Below are 18635 nucleotides of genomic sequence, written 5' to 3'. Positions count from 1 at the left end.
TTCAGTCCGGCTGGCTTCCCCGTCGGACTCACACGGTACGCACAACAAGGTGCTACAAACACACTGCGATGAGGTGACACTCAGACCGACACAAGAGGACACAGGCCGCTCGTAGAGCGCAGCTCGGGTCCATATTGTATTGCATATGGCGTAAAAGGTATGTAGTCGTAAGTACCAACTTAATCATATTGTGGGCGACCTCTATGTCCAAAACGGCACCAAACTGTGAAAGGTGTTAAACTGTCCGTACATATCAAACGGAAAAATACAACATGCAAGTTGTCACAGTACACCCTCTATTATGTATGTACAAATCTAACTAAGATTACAAATGTACCTACTTGATCTGGCCAATGCATGGATATGGAGGAAAACAACAACAACGAAATATACTCCACCTGAGCGGCTCTTCAACGCATGTTGGATAAAAGAACAGAGATGGTAAAGGAGCTCATCGCCCATTGCGGAATCCACACATTCTCTAAACAAATTTCATTGTATCTGAGCCCGGTCAATAAAAAATGCACAAAAGGAGCGGACTCTGTTCCCAGCATATCTGAGCACCAGTCCCTGTTCTGGACCTATCGAACATAAATCGAACAGACTTGCTGGTATAGAAAATGCATATTTTGTATTGTTGCCCTGATTTAATTCGCATGTAGCTCACAAAAGTATCGTGTTGCTCGATTACATCAGATCACGACTTAAAACTAGTACTCACGTGGCATAAAACATCAAATGTGCAAGCGATGCGGAACACCCAATTAAGCAGCGAAACACGCATATACAATATAAGAGCATGTACAGAGCAGGCCATCCGGCATTGAACACTGCTCCACTGCCTATCTCAATGCAGCCGTTTGTCTGTGACATATGGCGGAACAAAGCACGATCCAAGTTCACAACTTAGTCTACCTACTTACGTCCTCGATAGAAGATCAAAATTCAGGCAGCACAACACACGTTGGCAGAACAAAACATAAAACAAGCCTGCGTCTATGGCCGTTTCCCAATGTCTATTTTTATGACCAATACATGTGTCCACATGGTAAGGACGGTAGAGTCACATGGACGGACCGCCGGACATTGAATGGAAAAGTGAACTGTAACCGGACACGGGACAGGATTGTCAACTGTACCCAGTCATGGGACAGGGATGTGGGGCGGGTATAGGACTTTATAGCGTTGCCGGCGCTCGACTCATTCTCAACTCAAACTCATCTCACACTCAGTGAACGGAACGCAGGCCCCAACGGCACACGCGTCTAGCACACGGGTTACCGCGGCCCAGTGGCACACGCGTCTGGCACACGGGTTACCGCGGCCCAGTCTACACGCGTCTGGCACACGGGTTACCGCGGCCCAGCGGCCCACGGAGACAGAGAAACGGGTGCGGTGTGGCCATAGATGGATGGACAGGTGGCGGTGTAAGAACACAACCAGATGAGCTTAAAGTGGATGGATCCCTTGTGTTGTATTTACGTATTGGTATTGATGCTTCTGCGTAATTGTTCAATTTTGAAATCAATTTAATGATGAATGTCGAATATATTGCACTACATAAAATTTCAGTAGCGGTCAGCTAATGAATCTAGTACACCTTAGGCGGTAAGGTAGGAAGATAAAAAATTGAGTATTCTGTTGCAAGCACAACGGCACATCCAGGAGTAATGCGTTTAGCGCTCTACGGGTATAAGCATCGCAGCTCCCTCCACTGAACGGTATTTAGGCAACAGGGTTTTACGCCTAAATCGGTTCTAAATAACTGAAAAATCGTTATTATACGGTTTGACTTAGTTAAAAATAATTATAGTCTGTTCCATACCAAGCTTGCAGTATGAGTTTCTTCGGCAGATCGCTCCTCCGCTCAAGAATTTGCGTCTTAAAGGGACCCTCCCACCTTCAAAAAAGTTTATGAATTGGCATGAAAGTGATGTCGCTCGGTTCAGAAAGAGCAAAAACGAATATCTACCAAATTTCACCGAAAAATATTCACCGGTTTTCAAGATATTAGATTTTTACTTTTGTTTACTTTTTGGGATCTCCGCTGTTCCTAGCGACTTTAGTTGGAAGCAATAGTTTGGCAGCTGAAAGTGCGGCACTTGTTGCGCGCAAAGCAGCATATACCACCGCGTGCTACAAAACGTTTTAGTCAAACATTTAAAGTGACCATCCCACCTTAACATTAGTTTTGAGTTGAGATAGCCAAATTGGTGGCCATGGCCTGCAAATACCGGTTTGGGCACTCACAACATCGAAAAATGCTTTAATTCGGAGATATGGAATTTCAAACTTGCAGTTTTCGAATTCTAAGGGGCTAATGCATTGAGATGCCCCCTTAGAATTTGTGACGTCAGCGGTGATCTAACGATTTTAAAACCTTATACTAACATCTTTGTAAAACAGTGGTGGTATATGCTATTTGCGCGCAACATATGCCGCGAACGCCGCACTTCCAAAATGAAGTCGCTAGGAACAGCGGAGATCCCAAAAAAGTAAACAAAAGTAAAAGTATAATATCTTGAAAACCGGTGAATATTTTTTTCGGTAAAATTTGGTAGATATTCGTTTTTGCTCTTTCTGAATCGAGCGACATCACTTTCATGCCAATTCATTAACTTTTTTGGAGGTGGGAGGGTCCCTTTAAAAATCGTTAGATATCTGCGCTGACGTCGCACATTCAGAGGGGTATTCCTATGCATTAGCCCCTCTGAATCAAAATGCTGCAATTTTGAAATTCAATATTTCCGATTTAAGGCATTTCTCGATGCTGTGAGTGCCGAAACCGGTAATTGTGAGCCAGGGACCCCATTTTGGCTATCTCAACTCAAATCTAATGTTAAAGGGAGATAATGACCTTTTTCCACAAAATCTGAGTTAGGACCATTTTCTGACAAAACACAACAAGTTATAATGTAAATTAAAACCATTTTGCTCAATTCGGTACCTTGCCGCAAATATCTCAACTTGAAGTCACGTTAGCGGGGAGCGCTGAAAATGACCGTTGAATAAGTACTTACATCACTTTTTGGTACTTGCATGTAATTTTGTAAAATGAGCGTATTCCTTACATTTGATCTTCATCACATCTAGTTAGTTAATGGTCGTCTATAGTGCCTTCAAAAGATATTCATGGTTTGGGGGTGGTTTATGTCTAAATTTACGCAACTATTTTTCCTGTTCATCATCTGACGCCATATGCTGCTATTTTAGTAGCAACGACTCAATTTTGAATCGGTCCCGCCGACTGCACAATAAAAGAAGATAGATACAACACTTTTGCGGCATCACTGAAAAACTTATGCAGTACTGTTATCAAAATTCACATAACACCGTTCGACAAACCTGAAGTCTTTTTGAAATAAATATGCTTGTATTTTTCGCTTCAGGCTCTGACGCCAAAATAATGAATTTCGTAGTCGCAATCGCAAGATTTGGCTGCGTTTCTGGCGCATGCCGTTCATTTGTGGCGTAGAAACAAAGAAGAGTAGGCACTATGTACCCCCGAATTAGAATCTAATTAATTCTAAACCGAATTAACTCTAATTCAAATTAGAATCCTTACAACCAAGCAACGACAAGGCGATAACATAAACAAAAACCCAAGCGTCGCTGTTTGAAACAAAAGCGCCATATACTGCGACTTTTTTATAGAGAAGGACAACGCATTTCGGTGGGTGTTACAAGTACTTCAAGTACTGCTTCTTTTTTGCAAAAATAAAAACCTTTTTCACATACGAAAATGTGCTAGGAAATTTTCATATTTTATAGAAACTACAGTAGAAATAGTATAGATGTCGAGTAATTTTTATTTAAGAAAAAAGAAAGCTCATTATCTCCCTTTAAGGTGGGAGGGTCCCTTTAAAATGTAAGAGCTATATATACAGAAGTCAGAAATCACGCACTGCTTTCAGCAGGGCACTTCGACTGCAAGCTTGAAACGGAACAGAGTATAGGCTGCATGATTTAACACGCGCAGTGGAAGGGTTGCGAGTACTACGCCCAGTGGAAGGGGGGGGGGGCGGATGTCGCCCCCCCCCCCCCTAAGATCTCAGCTCCCACTGGAGCTAGAAAGACGAAATTTGGAGGGTAGGTGAAGGCCTTGGGGAACTCTGTTGTGTGTGAATTTCATGACCCTAGGTCAATATCTTCAAGGTCAAATGAGGTAAAATGTGGTCAAATCTGCCATATTAGCGACTTTTTTGCGCTTACACGCCGATAACTCAAAAGTTACTGGCCGATTTTCTTTTTTCTTTCACTATACGAAAGAACATACGATTGTGAGTATGTATGGTGAATTTCTAGTTAATCCAACAATAAATATGGCAGCTAGAAGCCTGCTAAGAGTAAGATATCGCCGGCTGAAGCGGGATCGGCCGACGCGGGAAACGCGGCAATCACAATTTTGTGTTTACACACTCATAACTCAAGTTGTTACCGGCCGATTTTCAAAATTCTTTGACCATGAGATTGCCTGTACATTTCTTAGTCTTCTCACAAAATTTTGCGCGAATCGAATGTAATCAGCGGTAAGGAGCGCGATGTAAAGACGGAACCGTCCCGCCCCGTCACAGTCTACAATTCAGGCGGCGCGTAACGGCTAGCGCCGGGCGCCGCGGCGGCAGGATGTTTGACTTTACACCGCTGTTACTAGAAAAGTTGTGAACCGATTTTCTTATTTCTTGCACGAGAAGATCCGCAATTCAATTCTGGACAGGTAGCCAAAATTTCCCATTAATATCATGTTTGCGGCGCGAGTTATTGGCGAAAAACAGGAGGGGTGGGCGAAATCCGCCCCCCCCCCCCTTCCACCGCGCGTGTTAAATGTTAGTCACCTACCAATTTGCTGGTTTCTTTGTTGTATATTTATGAGAATAGCTGACACGTTTTGTTTGAAAAAAATGCATGAGATTTATATGTTTGTCAATAAAATATGAATTTCCTTCCTTCCTGATATGTCATATTATAATACCTGAACACGCCCTTTTACACTGCATATAAATGACATTCTAGCTGACCATTTCACTTCCACATAACTCTGAAAATCTTAGAAATATTGAGAGCCAAGGAATTTCGCGCCCGGATCAGAAAACGGGAGCAAAAAAATGTTCATGCTGTACCATTGAATATAATTCAGACTGCAGAGCGAATGTTAAAACGCCTTCGTAATTCATCGAGATGAAGCTTGGGTGGCGAACTGCTACCTTCTTCATTGTTATGAGAAAAAAAAAACAGACGCTATTTTCATCGGTCATTGTACATCGTTGACCCTTTCCAAACGGCAGCCCTACGAATATATTAAATCAAATGGGGTCTCGAAACATGATGAGTAAAAAGATGTCATTGAAGCTAGCAGCCAGCTGCAGCATTTAGAATAAGGTACGTAGTCTCCACCGAATAAACTCTAAGCGATTTTCTTCACTTGACAAGGTTTCAGACCAATGAGACCTCTAAGGCAGCTAATACCGATGTGGCCTGAACGGCTTCTACCACTACGCAAGCCTACCCTAATAATGAGGCAGTGAAAATACAAGCAATCCACTCGATCTAGGCCACATGATTTCCCAAAATCTGATCACAAAGGTGACCGGCTGGTAGGGGCAGTGGAGGACCAGCACAGGTGCAGAGTTTTGCGCGAGCGGACCCGGCGAGCAGCCCGGCGACCGGGGCCCGCGGGCAGACAGAGGCAGCGCCGCGGTATAGGGGGAAACTGGACTGGCGAGGAACTGGCGGGTTCGGAGTGGTGTCAGGTGACCGGAGGCGGGTGATTAGGGACCAGTGCAGGCAGGTTGAAGCGGCGGCGAAACCGTCTGGGAGCGGCATTGGGACCTCGTAAGAACGTCAGAGGGTCCCGATAGAGCAGCGGTGGGCCCGACCGACCCTCTCAGTGCTGACCGGCTGGGCGCAGGCAGCAGCAGCGGCGGCGGCGGCGGCGGCGGCGGCGGCAGCGGCGGCGGCGACGGCAGCAAAAGGCAGCAGGCGGCTCCGCGCGGGGGCTCGACACAGGGCCGCTCTAGGCGCTCCCCTGTGCGCCCGGTACCTTCTCCAGAACCTGTCGCACAGAGGACAAACCAAACCCGGTCAGGTCAACTGCACCACCACATACTGAACATTCAACATAGGACTAAAACGTTATACCGAATCCAGCCAGTAAAACGAACGGCTACAAATAATGCACCAACACACGAGATACCAAACAGTACAAATGGACATCAAGTTAAAACAAGCAAAAATTAGATAATCGTCAGCCTCCCGACCCATGTCTGCGCATACAGCTGCTCAGTGAGCCGGCGTAGGCAGCCCCCTGTCACCACTGACCTTTGACAAGTCGACGCCGGTGAGGGCGCTGATGGCGGGCGGCACCTGGCCCACCAGTCGGGTGATCTCAGAGGTGATCTTGTCCTGGCCGCCGAGCAGCACGATCTCTTCCACCTTGGCCAGCGGGGCGGCAATCTCCGCGGCCACCTGAGGACCAGGCGTGAGCGGGTGTCAGACTAACGGTCTGATGCAACGGACACACACGGACAAAACGAGGCAAAGATCATGTGCGCACAAACTAGTACACAGCGACCCTGAGGATATACACATGTCAGATAAGCAATGAATACCAGTTATCAAGCAATGCCAGTGCATCTCAGTCACCATAATAACTTAAGCGTTCATACGTTTTCCATGACATAATTCGTAAATAACCCAGACATGACAGACACGAGTTCTGTCCCGCCGCGGCGGCACACCGACCTTCGGCAGGGCCTCCAGCACCATGGAGGTGAGCGCGGCGTCACCGTACTGCTGGTAGGCAGCCGCCTTCATCCGCATCCGCTCGGCCTCGGCGCGGCCGATGGCCTCGATGCTGCTGGCCTCGGCCTCTCCCAGCAGACGGGTACTCTCGGACTCGGCCTTGGCCACCTCGACCGTCTGGTACCTGGGGGACGGGCACGGACGGTCAACGTCTGGTACCTGGGGACGGCGACGGTCGGTCACCGTCTGGGGGCGGGGACGGCGACGGTCGGTCAGTGTCAGACTTGGGGACGGGGACGACTGGTCAGTACACGCTTCTGAACACACACCATAAATTTAGTCTCTCGATCACGCCGGTGTTGGGTCTAGAGAATAAGCAGTGCCTCTGCCTACTAATTCAGGTCATAAGCAGATACGTTTAATTAATATTCATCACGATTTGTACTTTATGGGAGCTACATTAAGAGCAAGATTCAAGACAAAGACTGCATGTAAGATAGCCGTACCGTTTTCCCTGCGCGATGGCCTCGACCTTGTAGCTCTCCGCTTCGGCGGGCAGTTTGACCGTGCCGGTGAGCTCCTTCTCCTTCCGCTTGATCTCCTGTGTCTCCACCTGGGGAAGCCGGCCGCAGAGGTCAGACCAGAGGTCGGCAGTGACAGGTCAGAGGTCGGGGTCTCAAAGGACAGCGGTGAGGGGTCAGCAGTGAGAGGTCAGGGTTCAAAGGTTAACGGCCGGCGAAGGACGGAGAGAGGTCAACCAGAGGCGGGTAGTGACCTGCAGTGAGAGGTCAGAGAACAGCGGCAGCACAGTGAGAGGGCAGTGGCAGCACAGGCCTGCTCCTCAGACACGCTGAGCGTTTAACTCACGCTGAACCCAACTTTCAAGCCACCTGCAACGAGCAAACCCTACGCGACATAGCCGGCACGCCGGTCTGGCGGCGTGCTGCTCACCTCGATCTGCTTCCTGCGCTCGATGACGTCGATGGCGATCTCCTCAAACCGGATCTTCTGCTTCTCCTTGGCGGCCTGCAGCTCGTAGGCCAGCTCGGCGTCCGCTTTCTGCGGACAGGACAACCACGGTCAGCTCAGTCGGCCAGTGAAAGGCGAAAAGGGGTGGTACTCTAAACACCAAACTGGTAGTGCATATGTGCTGTTTAGTGTTTACCATAGTTGAACTTGCGATTGATCAAATACGTTCACCAGCACATAGACCACTTCTACAGGAGTTAGTGCCGGTAAGATAGTGCACCTCACAATGTAGCCCAACCCACCGGCAGGAGACTAGGCCGCCGTACTGTTCCCAACCCGAATCGGCCGGGGTTCGGCAGCAGGCGACGGCCGCCGTGCGTGTACTTACCGCCGTGTTGACCTCGCGGTCGAACTCCTCCTTCTGCAGTCGGAACAGCTTGGTGCTGTCGGCCACCTTGGTGTCTGTGCCGTACTTGACGTCCATGGCGGCCCGCTCGCACTCCGCCTCCTGTACGGGGTACGAACGGCGGAGTCACCACACCGAGAGGTGTTTGAAACAACGGGTATGAAACGCGTACGGCGGAACAAGAGTTTCGGTGTGCTTTTTGAAATCCTATGAGGTACCTACAATGTAGGTACCTCATAGGATTACCAAAATTTGTCAATTTGGGTGGAACAAGACATCCAAATGAAAATAATTTTCCACTCCCACCTCCAACTTTCAAGAGCAATTTACCACTCATGAAAGAGCATCTGCTTGCATGATCGCATCAGATTCTACCATTGTACAGAAAAGTGTGCAATCATTCCTTCTTCTGTTCTTTATTTTCGGGGGGGGGGGGCTAACCTTATCAAGAATATACCACCCTCATCCCTTTTTTTGGAGAGGAATTTTCCCCTCTAACACCCAAGCATTAATATAATTTTGTGACACTGATCTACATAGGTACCTCATGTATAAAGGTAGACTGCAAGGAATATGATGCAGAGCGCAGTTCCACGCATCCCTTTGTATCACTTTCTACCCATTTCTATCATCATTGCACTTTTCGATAAGACTAACTCTCACGACCCCGACTTTGACCCCGAGTCACCAGTCCCTTAGCCCCGACTGACCTTGACTAAGTCTGCGTTAACAGCCCAGCCTGACCTGCGACTGACCCTGAGTTTGGCTCGTCGCCAGCCCCTGACTCCCGACTGACCCTGACCCCGACCCATCAGCCTCTGACCCTGACTGACCCTGACTCCGACCAATCAGCCCCTGACTCCCGACTGACCCTGACCCCGACCCATCAGCCTCTGACCCTGACTGACCCTGACCCCGGCCAATCAGCCCCTGACCCTGACTGACCCGGATGCCGGCGTCTCGGACGGCCATGGCCACGCCAATCTGGGCGTCCCGTTTGACGACGGCCGTCTGCGGCCGGCCCAGCGAGGACAGGTAGTCCACGCCGTCGTAAACGTCCTTGATGGTGAAACTGAGGATCTCGATACCCATACGGCCGACGTCCGGGGCGGCCACCTCGCGCACCAGGGCGGCGAACTGGTCCCGGTCCTTGAACACCTCCTCTACGGAGAGCGTACCTGCGGGAATCACAGCGTGAGAGGTCAGCGACACAAGTGGAGACACGACGCTGGGAGGATGGAAAAACGACTGGTACACGGGAGTGAGAGGAAAAGCTCATTTCGTACTACGGTGATGAAACGAAACTGCAGCAAACAGACGTGACAACTTTAAACAGCAACCATCAGATCGTTGAACACAATCACCAGCATGTCAGAATTAAAGATGAATCCAAACTGATTAATTTGAAGAGTGAGAATTCTGTTTCCTGTCTTATTTGGCGGCTCTGGTGATCGGCATCTCCTGTGAACCCAACGCATGACCGTGGTGCACCAGTTCGTACCGAGAATGGCTCTCAGGTGGCCCTCGAGCGTCTGCAGGACCGTGTTCTTGACATCGTTGACCGACTTGCTGATGAACTGTTCGAACGCCTGTTTGAGCAGGTCCTCCTGTTTGATGAACTTGCACTGGGCCACGCCGGTGACGGTGAGCGGCACGCCCTGCGAGGTCTCCACCCGCTCGCACACCGGGTTCAGCGTCATCACCTGGCGGGCAGGACGACCGGCGGTCAGCAGCCAGCGTGGAGGGGACGTGCTATCGGCGAGTGTGGGAACGTGAGGTGACCACTTTTTATTGTCAAATTAAAGCAGTGTCCCGCTCCACTAGTTTGACTTCAGCCAGCTTCAGCTGCTCTCACCAGGGTTGTATACGACTCAGAGTTGAATCATGAATCGACTCAAGAATCAGTCGTTTTTCTTCGAGTCATGAGTTGAGTCGAATCAAATAATTTGAAAGCTTAATGAATCATGAGTCGAGTCGATTCACATATGTATAGGCCATTTGAGTCAGAGTTTGAGTCGATTCAAGGTAACGCGAGTCACATTTTGAATCGATTCAAGGTAACTTGTCACAGTCTGCTCCAGCCACCAGGTAAGATAAACTTATTTTAAAGTTATGAAACTGCTAGTGAAGTAGGTGGTGAGCACCTTTTATGTTTTGGCTGGCATCAGCTACCTATAATATTCAACTTTGGCAAGTCAGCATTGCAATTGCTTCAGCCTGTATTTATACCTATATGCAATCACTACATCTGTGGACTGTTACTGAAATACTCACATTGGGTTAGCTTTGTGAGTGCTAGTAAGGGGCACTAACAAGTATGAGATGCATACCAGTTTACAATTGAAATAAAACCTTAAATAATTGTCTATCAAAGTTGTCTAGAAAGACCATCAATAACCCTCACATTTTTCTTTTCCGATGGCTCACAATTGCTAATTCGTGGTCGCGCATGACGTCACAAATAACTATTCGTAAACAAGATGAAAAATGAAGTTTTTATTTAATTCAAGCTGATAAATGAATAGGAACAGATTTAAAAAGATATGAGAACTTGATCTTTTTAGCCAGAAAATTATAATATGATAAAGGTTAAGAAAAAATATAACATGATTTGGTTTCAAATTAAAATTTTATGACGTCATTAACGTGGACAAATGTTTCTCGAGTTTGAAAAGATAAGAGTAATATTTGTAAGTTATTAGCAATTTCTGTCGACAATCATATTTACTGCCATATCTCAAACGTAAAGGAAAAGCAAAAAATCGTAGCGGCGCTACCATAGCTAAAAAAAAAAACGCTACCATAACGCAAATCAACTGGAAAGTGACGTTTTATTTAACTTTGTTATTTATAATAAACGCAAACGTCCATTTTTAGGCTTGGTGTTGTATTTTTCTGCTAAATTTAATAAAAATTGGTTTGTTTATTTTGAGTTTAATTAGTTATGACAAGCTAAAGCTAAGGTTAGGATAATTGACGTCATGTGTTTATACCTTTAAAATGTGGATCACACTACATTATTGGATTATGCCCTAAACTTTGTCCTGGTAAATTCTCAAGGCCACAAGGCAACAGGGCATGAACAAAATGTTTTTTCTTTGCATTTTGTGATTCTAATTAGCCTTACATTTGGTTTCATATTTGTCATATATTAAAGGCCTCATATTTGCATTCTTATTTAGAAATCAATACTGTGCTGGCTTGCAGCTGGCACGTAGTTCAAGTTAGGTACCTATCGATTTGCTGCTGACATTTTTATTTACATTATAGGTATGCAAAGTGTGTTATGTGGTTTCAATAATAATAGCAACATGTTTTTCTTTATTTTTATTTCATACATAAATAAAATGATTAATGTTAACTTTTTTTAAAAATATCTACATGTATATAGCTCACTAGTTGTCAGGAATTACATATGCAGTATGCACCCATGAATGTATTTCACTACCTAGTAAAGCAAGCGTCACACTTCTTTTTGCAACAAAGGAGAGGCGCTGTAGGTTAGGTTTTAGGTTTTAGGTTTTAGGTGGTAGGTTTTAGGTTGTAGGTTGTGTTAGGGTAGGTCAGGTTTGATTAGGTTTGGTTTGGTTTGTGTTGATTAGAAAGCATCTCTGGGTACAGCGCCTCTCCATGGTTGCAGAAATAAGTGTGACGCCTGCTTTACGACTACCTACCTGTATTTCTTGGGTTTGCACAAACATTTTATGTTGAATAATTTGATGAGTCTGTCCAATGAGTTGAGTCAGAATTGAGTCATGAGTCGATTCAAATTATTTAACAGAACCCTTGAGTCATGAGTTGAATCGAATCGTTAAACTGAAAATGTGCTTGAATCATGAGTCGAATTGATTCATATATTTCTTGTCATGTTTGAGTCAAGAGTTGAATCGAATCATTTCAATTAACGTTTTTGGAATCATGAGTCGAGTCGATTCGGTTATAGGAAACTCTCTTCTGAATCGACTCACCAAAAATTTGAGTCGTATACAACCCTGGCTCTCACTAACCCAAACTATTCCAGTCAGGAATCTCATACATCATCACCAGAACTGAGACACTACCTACCAGCAGAAATAGGACACTACCAGCAGAAATTAGACACTACCAGCTGGGCTCTAATTATTTCATGTAGTACTAGAATTGTTTCGACTAGATAAGGGAAGCTTTTAGCAAGCATTGATGCCCACTGCTCACCTCAAGGGATAGTTTCTTCACGTCTGTCACACACCACCAGGCCCAGGCCCAGCCTCCAATGACTGTCTTCCTTGCAGTGGGACTGAGACAGCCACCTGCAGGTCAATGAAACACACAGAGGATTTCAACACACAGAGGACAGCCACCTGCAGGTCAATGAAACACACAGAGGATTATTGATGGATGTAGATAAGACAGAATATTGATGGAAGAGGGAGGAGGGCCCACAGCACACCCCTTGGAGATCCCTGCGTGGTGTTAAAGAGCAGAAGAAGAAGAGGGAGAGAGGGCTGGATGGAGGGGAGAGAAAGAGAGAGTCTAGGTAGTCCAAATTAACACAGCACTGTCACTTTCATACAGGTTTTTTATTCATCTCTGACAATGCAGCATTAAACTAACATCCACATCTGCCATATTCTGATGAGGTTACATTTTAATTTGTTGATAAAATACAATGTTATGATAAATTACATGATTTAGAGTTAGAGACTGTATACATGTAAGGACAAACTATTTTTATGTTAAAAGACACTCTCGCTCTTCCGCTCAACAATTTATGTCTTTAAATGTAAGAGCTGTATATACAGAAATCACGCACTGCTTTTAGCAGGGCACTTCAGCTGCAAACTTGAAACGGAACAGAGTATAGTCTGAACTAAACTTACCTGACACCACCATAGCTTCATTGGGTCCAACAGTGTGAATATTTCCCATCTTGCTATTTTATCCTTCTGGATCTAAGCTGAAATGAAGTTTGAACAGGTGAGTTAAACAGGTGAGTTGAAAAAACATGTGTTTGAAGAAAAATGCCAAAGTTCAAATTCAAATTGACAGTGCTAATTACAATTGATTTAGAAATCAAAGCTTCATTTTTTTCTTTTATAAATTTAGTCTGAGCCTTTTGATAGGAAGGATTCACAAGGACAGAGCCACCGCTAAGTGAAGCTTGTTGAGGTGACCCTGCCCTCTACCCTCCAATCGCGCAATTCCAGTTCCATGGCAGAATTTATAGTCAAAAGTTTAACGTGGGCACATAGCCGCGCATGGCCACATGGAGCAGACTGTTCAAGTGTCAGAAGAGACAAACTAAGGCTGAATTGACGTTCAAAGAGTGATTTGTTGTCCATGAACTTAGGAGGAAAATCATGATTATGTTAGACTACGGCACATGTTGCTCTGTGCTGCATGTGCCACAATTACATCAAGGGACTAATGATTCTTTTTTAACAAAACATTATCAAAATCCTGCCATACAACTGGTATTGCACGATCGGGTGGTGGGGTCAGGGTCAGCACAACAAGCTATGCTTAGTGCGGGCTCTGACTCCTTACCTAAGTCCGCCCATTCAACCATTCGGACTAAATTTATAAAAAAAAATGCCCTACGTCCTAACCAGAAAACCTAGCCTAGCCTGAACCATCATATCACCTGCTTAGCACATAATACCTCTGGCACAAAACAAGAACTTGAAGTACCCATTGAGCTTAGTCAGAATCAGATAACATAATCAGTCTCCTTCTTATGTTAACATCCTATTGGCTGAACAGGGTCAATACCTAATATTTTTGCATGTTTTTGATTAACCATTACCTTAATTTTGTCTGGATGATAGCAGGTCGCTAACTCCAAGGCTCTATAGAAGCTAATTCAAATTCCAATGGAAAACAAGCTGTGGAGGGAGGGCGAGGGCATATTTACGTCTGGACAACGAGTTGCGTTGGAGAGGCCGGAAATAGTGGCGATTTCAGGACCGCAATAATGGACCGTCATTGGAATGATTCTTTTTTAAAACGTGCGTTGTTTTTAGCCGAAATTTAGTTCTTACTATAAAATATTTTGTAATTAGATTTTGGCCGAGAATGAATACCATCAGAGCTAAGTTTTTACTTTCATTGTATTTTGTCCAGAAGCATATAGTGCTGTTTTATTGCAGTTTTTGCGCGTTTGTTACAAAATATGAAGCGAACCTGCAAAAAAGTTCCAAGGTGAAGATGATGTATATCGCAAAATATCATATTGACCTCAAGTTCATCCGTTCCTTCCATGATTGACTAGACAGATTTACACATTTCAATTTTATCTTGGATCAAAGGTGTCCGTGTGAATATCGGTGTGATCAGTGCCAACTGCCAGAGGTTAACTTGAAGGGAAGCTTGAGCATGATAATTGCTCTTGTCCATGTCCCTCCACTAAGAAGAAGAAGTTATTAAATATTTTGCTTTGTGTATTCCAAGAGGAGAGAGAAGTGGGAACTATTTTCTTTGTGCCTTCATGTCGAATTGAAGATGGATCATTAAATTTTCAAGGCGTTGATCAACCAAGCATTTAGTGTTTCTCGTACATAAGCAGTGGCTAAGAAGAAAAAGTTAATCATACCTGAAGTTTAGTCATCTTACTTCAACTCAAACTTTGCAGCAAGATCCCCAAGGACAGAGGATATATTGTATACCTATCCTGTAAATCAAAACATTTTTGTGCTTGCAAAGGCTTAAGTTATTTGTTGTGTGCTCGGAGTGAGGCTATGGGCGTTTTGTTGTATGTTTATGCGGAGATTGAATATAACTGTGACCCTGTGATTGTTTGTATATTTACTACAGTCAAACAGCATATTCAAATAACATACTCACCTAGCTCATAGCCGTACCCCCGCAGGATTTGCACTTGTTCCAGTCTGCAAAAGGTGGCAGGGAGCTTGACGAGATTTTCGGGGCAGACGAAATTCTGCCCCAAATCAGGGTGCTGAGAGACGCGGTGCAGCCCAATTCTGGTTCCCAAATGGTATAATGGTCCCAGGGGCATCCCATTTCCCATCTTTTTCTCATCTCTGCCCCGAGATTTCTCAATGCTGCCCCGATTTCTGCCCCGATTGTGAGAGCTGCCCCGACGAGATCTCGTTGAAACCTGCCACGTTTTTTCAGCCTGCACTTGTTGATGTCTCAAGCATGAACAAAGCACTAAACTAGCTTAGTTATCATTTCCCACATTTTTCTGAGCATCTAACATGGCATACAGCAGTGCAGAGCAGCTTCAGAGAAGAAACACTTAAAATGCACAGACTCACACCAGCCACCCAATGAGCCAGTTCCTCATTTGGCTGTTTCCCTGGATGTGGTTTGGCAAGGTGAGCTAACTGTTATCAAGTTGAAGGTTAGCAGGTAAGATTGAGTTAGGGTGAGTACCTAGGTACCTAGTACCTATAACTGGGTGCTAATGCTATGCAGGTCTTGGGTAAGTTGCAAATAAGTGTGATGATTGAGGTTAGGTCAGGTTAGTCAGGTATGAATTGATCAGGTCACATTTTTATGGACACTTGGCAAATTAAAAAAAAAACATGACCTAATATTAGCTAACACAACTAAACCTACATAACTACTAAACTATAGGTACTGAGCACCTACCTACTTGTGCCTACATCTCATACCAAGTCAAAATAAAGTTCCTTTCTGGAAGATTACCCTGGCAGTACTTTTTATCCCAGCCCTGTGAAGAAAACTAATACTTCTCAAGTTCTGAGTCCCTTCTGGCCATCCACAGAAAGAAATGCTGACAGCTTTGCTTTTGTATATTAAACCAATAATCACCATCACGGAACACATGATATGATCACATCGTTGCATGGATTGTCACATTGACAATTTTACTTAAATCCTTTTTTCAAGAAATGCAAAGTAATGATGAACATCAAATTAAACATTATAAAGCTGATTTAGTGATCCAAGCTTTCTCTTCCAGTAGCAATAGAATGATCGCATGTTTCATTTGCCAGACACTGAGTAATGCACATTACCATCTGCATAGCAAAGTAAAGCTGCCCAGGTTTGTTCCTTCTAGATTTTTTCACTTGACTTTTAGCACTCATTGATCTTGCTGCTGTAAGTAATATTTCAATATTCATACCAATACATCAATACGCGTTCATCAGCCAACATCAGTCGGCCGCACTAGGGTAATTCCGTTCCATATATAGAAACGTTTCTATATTTGGAAACGTTTCTATATTTGAAATGTTTTTTGTTCCATATATAGAAACGCTCGTTCCATAAATAGAAACGCCAACCTTCCGGACGATTTATTTTAAAGCAAGATGCGTTAAATAACTTTCTAGATGGTGGAATGCCATCTAGTGGCAACAAGGAAGCACTAAGGTGAAAACGACATGTCAATTTCGCCAAAACTTAAAACATCTATTTAGCCCAAATTAGCCAATATTCTGCCAAAAATCAGCCCAAATCAGGTTCTGGACGTCATGTTTGAAGGGAAACCTTAATGGAAGTTTTTCTCTTATTCGCAATTTCTTCTACATTTTACACAAACCGGAAATCAAATTGTCGTCATTACCATGGGCCACCATGGATTTCTTCGGGCCTCCTTGCGATTATAAACTCAAATGTTGGCTTGTCACTGGTGGTAACCGTTTTGTGCGAAATTTCGCCAGAGCTTGCGAAGATCGTCAAACAGGTGAGCGTGCACCTACCGTTTCCAAATATAGAAACGCAGCGTTTCCATATTTGGAACAAGCGTTTCTATATATGGAACATCGTTTCCAAATATAGAAACGTTTCTATATATGGAACGGAATTACCCTAGTACGCCCGACTGACATTTTCTGGCTTGATACTGCGCGTGCTCTTCAGTATTGATCTCCTACAATATTATAGCTTGTTTTCGGCCAATAAGCTCTTTTAATTTTACTTTTTCTTGCTGATAAGTGAGCCAGATCAACTTGCGTTTATCAACCAACATTTCCTAACTTCAACCTGATATTACTCAGGACTAACAACTCAGGACTCTTAGCCTCCTGTATACTTCAACTTGGGATTGTTTTCAGTCAACATCCTTCTTTAATATGATATAATTCAGTCACAAGAGATTCAAAACTTACAACAAAACGACATACAAGAGTGCGAAAACCATCAGATAAGCTTAAAAAAGGCCTTGGAACTGAGCAGAACGGAGCCAAGTGGTGCTCCATTTGTTTGTTTACAATAATTGTAGTGCTGATGTATTGTTTTAGGACTCTAGCGGTCGGCTCATAAAAACTGAAACATTTTCACAAAATCTGTAAGGCAATTAATATTTCTCTGAAAGAACTTAAATATTCAAAAGCCAAAAACCATGAAATACAGGAATCAGAACGAAAAAGTAACCCAAAAATCCAGCCTAATAACCGGCTCCTAAAACTGCGGCAAAATCAGGGCCCTGTTCATGAACCCCGGCGGTCGCTGCGGCCGCTGCGGTCGCTGCGGCCAGCCGGGTTGTTACGTCACAAAAAGGGGCGGGGCTCATGTAGTATGACGAATGTATGACGTCATCTTGCTGCGGCCGCTGCGATCTCTGCGGCCGCAATCCAGCGACCGCCGAGCATCAAGAAAACTAATTGCACTGAACTTGGCGCACTGAAGTCAAATAGGCGCAAGCCGTGTTGTCATGGAGACGATTTTGTAAACAAATTATCTAACGGTGTCCTTCAGTTGTTAACAATTGTCGGAAACTATTTCGACAGCAGACGCTGTTCATGGAACGCTGCTGCGGCCGAGTGAGTGATGACGTTTCAAAAATGGGCGGAGCTTAGAGCCTGCGGCCGGCCGCAGCGGCCGCAGACTTCATGAACAGGGCCCAGCACTTTTCCCCGCAACTCGTTGTCCAGACGTAAATATGCCGCAGGGCGAGGGGACAACGGGCACGTCTATCAATTCAGCAGCAACGAATATCAGCCTCACAGCAGCATATTTCGGGGTCTTTCGATTTGGCTGAAAATCGGTATACAGGGCCTCCTCGATGCGCTGATTCCGAAAATGTACCTCTTTGGGGTGGTATTTTGCACCGTTAACGAGTTAACGGCCATTTAACATTTTAACGGGAAACGGCGGGGTCTGTCGATTTGGCTGAAAATCGGTATTTAGGGCCTCCTCGATGCGCTGATTAAGAAAATGTACCTCTTTGGGGTGGTATTTTGCACCGTTAACGATTTAACGGCCATTTAACATTTTAACGGGAAACGGCGGGGTCTTTCGATTTGGCTGAAAATCGGTATACAGGGCCTCCTCGATGCGCTGATTCCGAAAATGTACCTCTTTGGGGTGGTATTTTGCACCGTTAACGAGTTAACGGCCAGTTAACATTTAAACGGGAAAAAGCGGGGTCTTTCGATTTGGCTGAAAATCGATATACAGGGCCTCCTCGATGCGCTGATTCCGAAAATGTACCTCTTTGCGGTGGTATTTTGCACCGTTAACGAGTTAACGGCCATTTAACATTATAACGGGAAACGGCGGGGTCTTTCGATTTGGCTGAAAATCGGTGTACAGGGCCTCCTCGATGCGC

General features: G+C 44.9%; 1 protein-coding gene across 3 annotated transcripts; it reads right to left on the bottom strand.

Annotated features, from left to right (window-relative positions):
* Positions 1-4830: 4830 nt before the first annotated feature.
* On the bottom strand, positions 4831-14983 carry LOC122374627 (flotillin-2-like). 3 transcript variants are annotated; one of them, XM_043353468.1, is made up of 11 exons: positions 14939-14983; positions 12976-13052; positions 12311-12405; positions 9618-9819; positions 9062-9294; positions 8099-8218; positions 7693-7800; positions 7248-7354; positions 6742-6925; positions 6319-6465; positions 4831-6052 (listed from the first exon to the last, which is right to left on the bottom strand). In XM_043353468.1, exons 2-11 carry the CDS (start codon positions 13022-13024, stop codon positions 6014-6016), a joined length of 1284 nt encoding a protein of 427 aa, XP_043209403.1. In that variant the 5' UTR covers positions 13025-13052; positions 14939-14983; the 3' UTR covers positions 4831-6013. The 3 variants fall into 3 exon arrangements, with proteins under 3 accessions (XP_043209403.1, XP_043209405.1, XP_043209406.1); XM_043353470.1 differs by lacking the exon at positions 14939-14983 and adding an exon at positions 13902-14017; XM_043353471.1 differs by lacking the exons at positions 12311-12405; positions 12976-13052; positions 14939-14983 and adding exons at positions 10521-10626; positions 10763-10777.
* Positions 14984-18635: the final 3652 nt, after the last annotated feature.

Source organism: Amphibalanus amphitrite, unplaced genomic scaffold (assembly GCF_019059575.1).
Source record: "Amphibalanus amphitrite isolate SeventyFive unplaced genomic scaffold, NRLGWU_Aamphi_draft 001685F_arrow, whole genome shotgun sequence".
In the NCBI taxonomy this organism is placed as follows: domain Eukaryota; kingdom Metazoa; phylum Arthropoda; class Thecostraca; order Balanomorpha; family Balanidae; genus Amphibalanus; species Amphibalanus amphitrite.
Note: the sequence above shows the minus strand (reverse complement) of the source record. Positions and strands in the feature narration are given on the sequence as shown.

Bases quoted from the DNA above. Each gene is read 5' to 3' on its own strand.
- LOC122374627 (XM_043353468.1), bottom strand. From the start codon at position 13,024: ATGGGAAATATTCACACTGTTGGACCCAATGAAGCTATGGTGGTGTCA. The intron at 8,219-9,061 runs GTCAGTCAGGGT...TACCCCGTACAG, and splicing joins TCCGAGACGCCGGCATCCGG to GAGGCGGAGTGCGAGCGGGC. The intron at 6,926-7,247 runs GTACGGCTATCT...CCCGTCCCCCAG, and splicing joins GCCATCGCGCAGGGAAAACG to GTACCAGACGGTCGAGGTGG.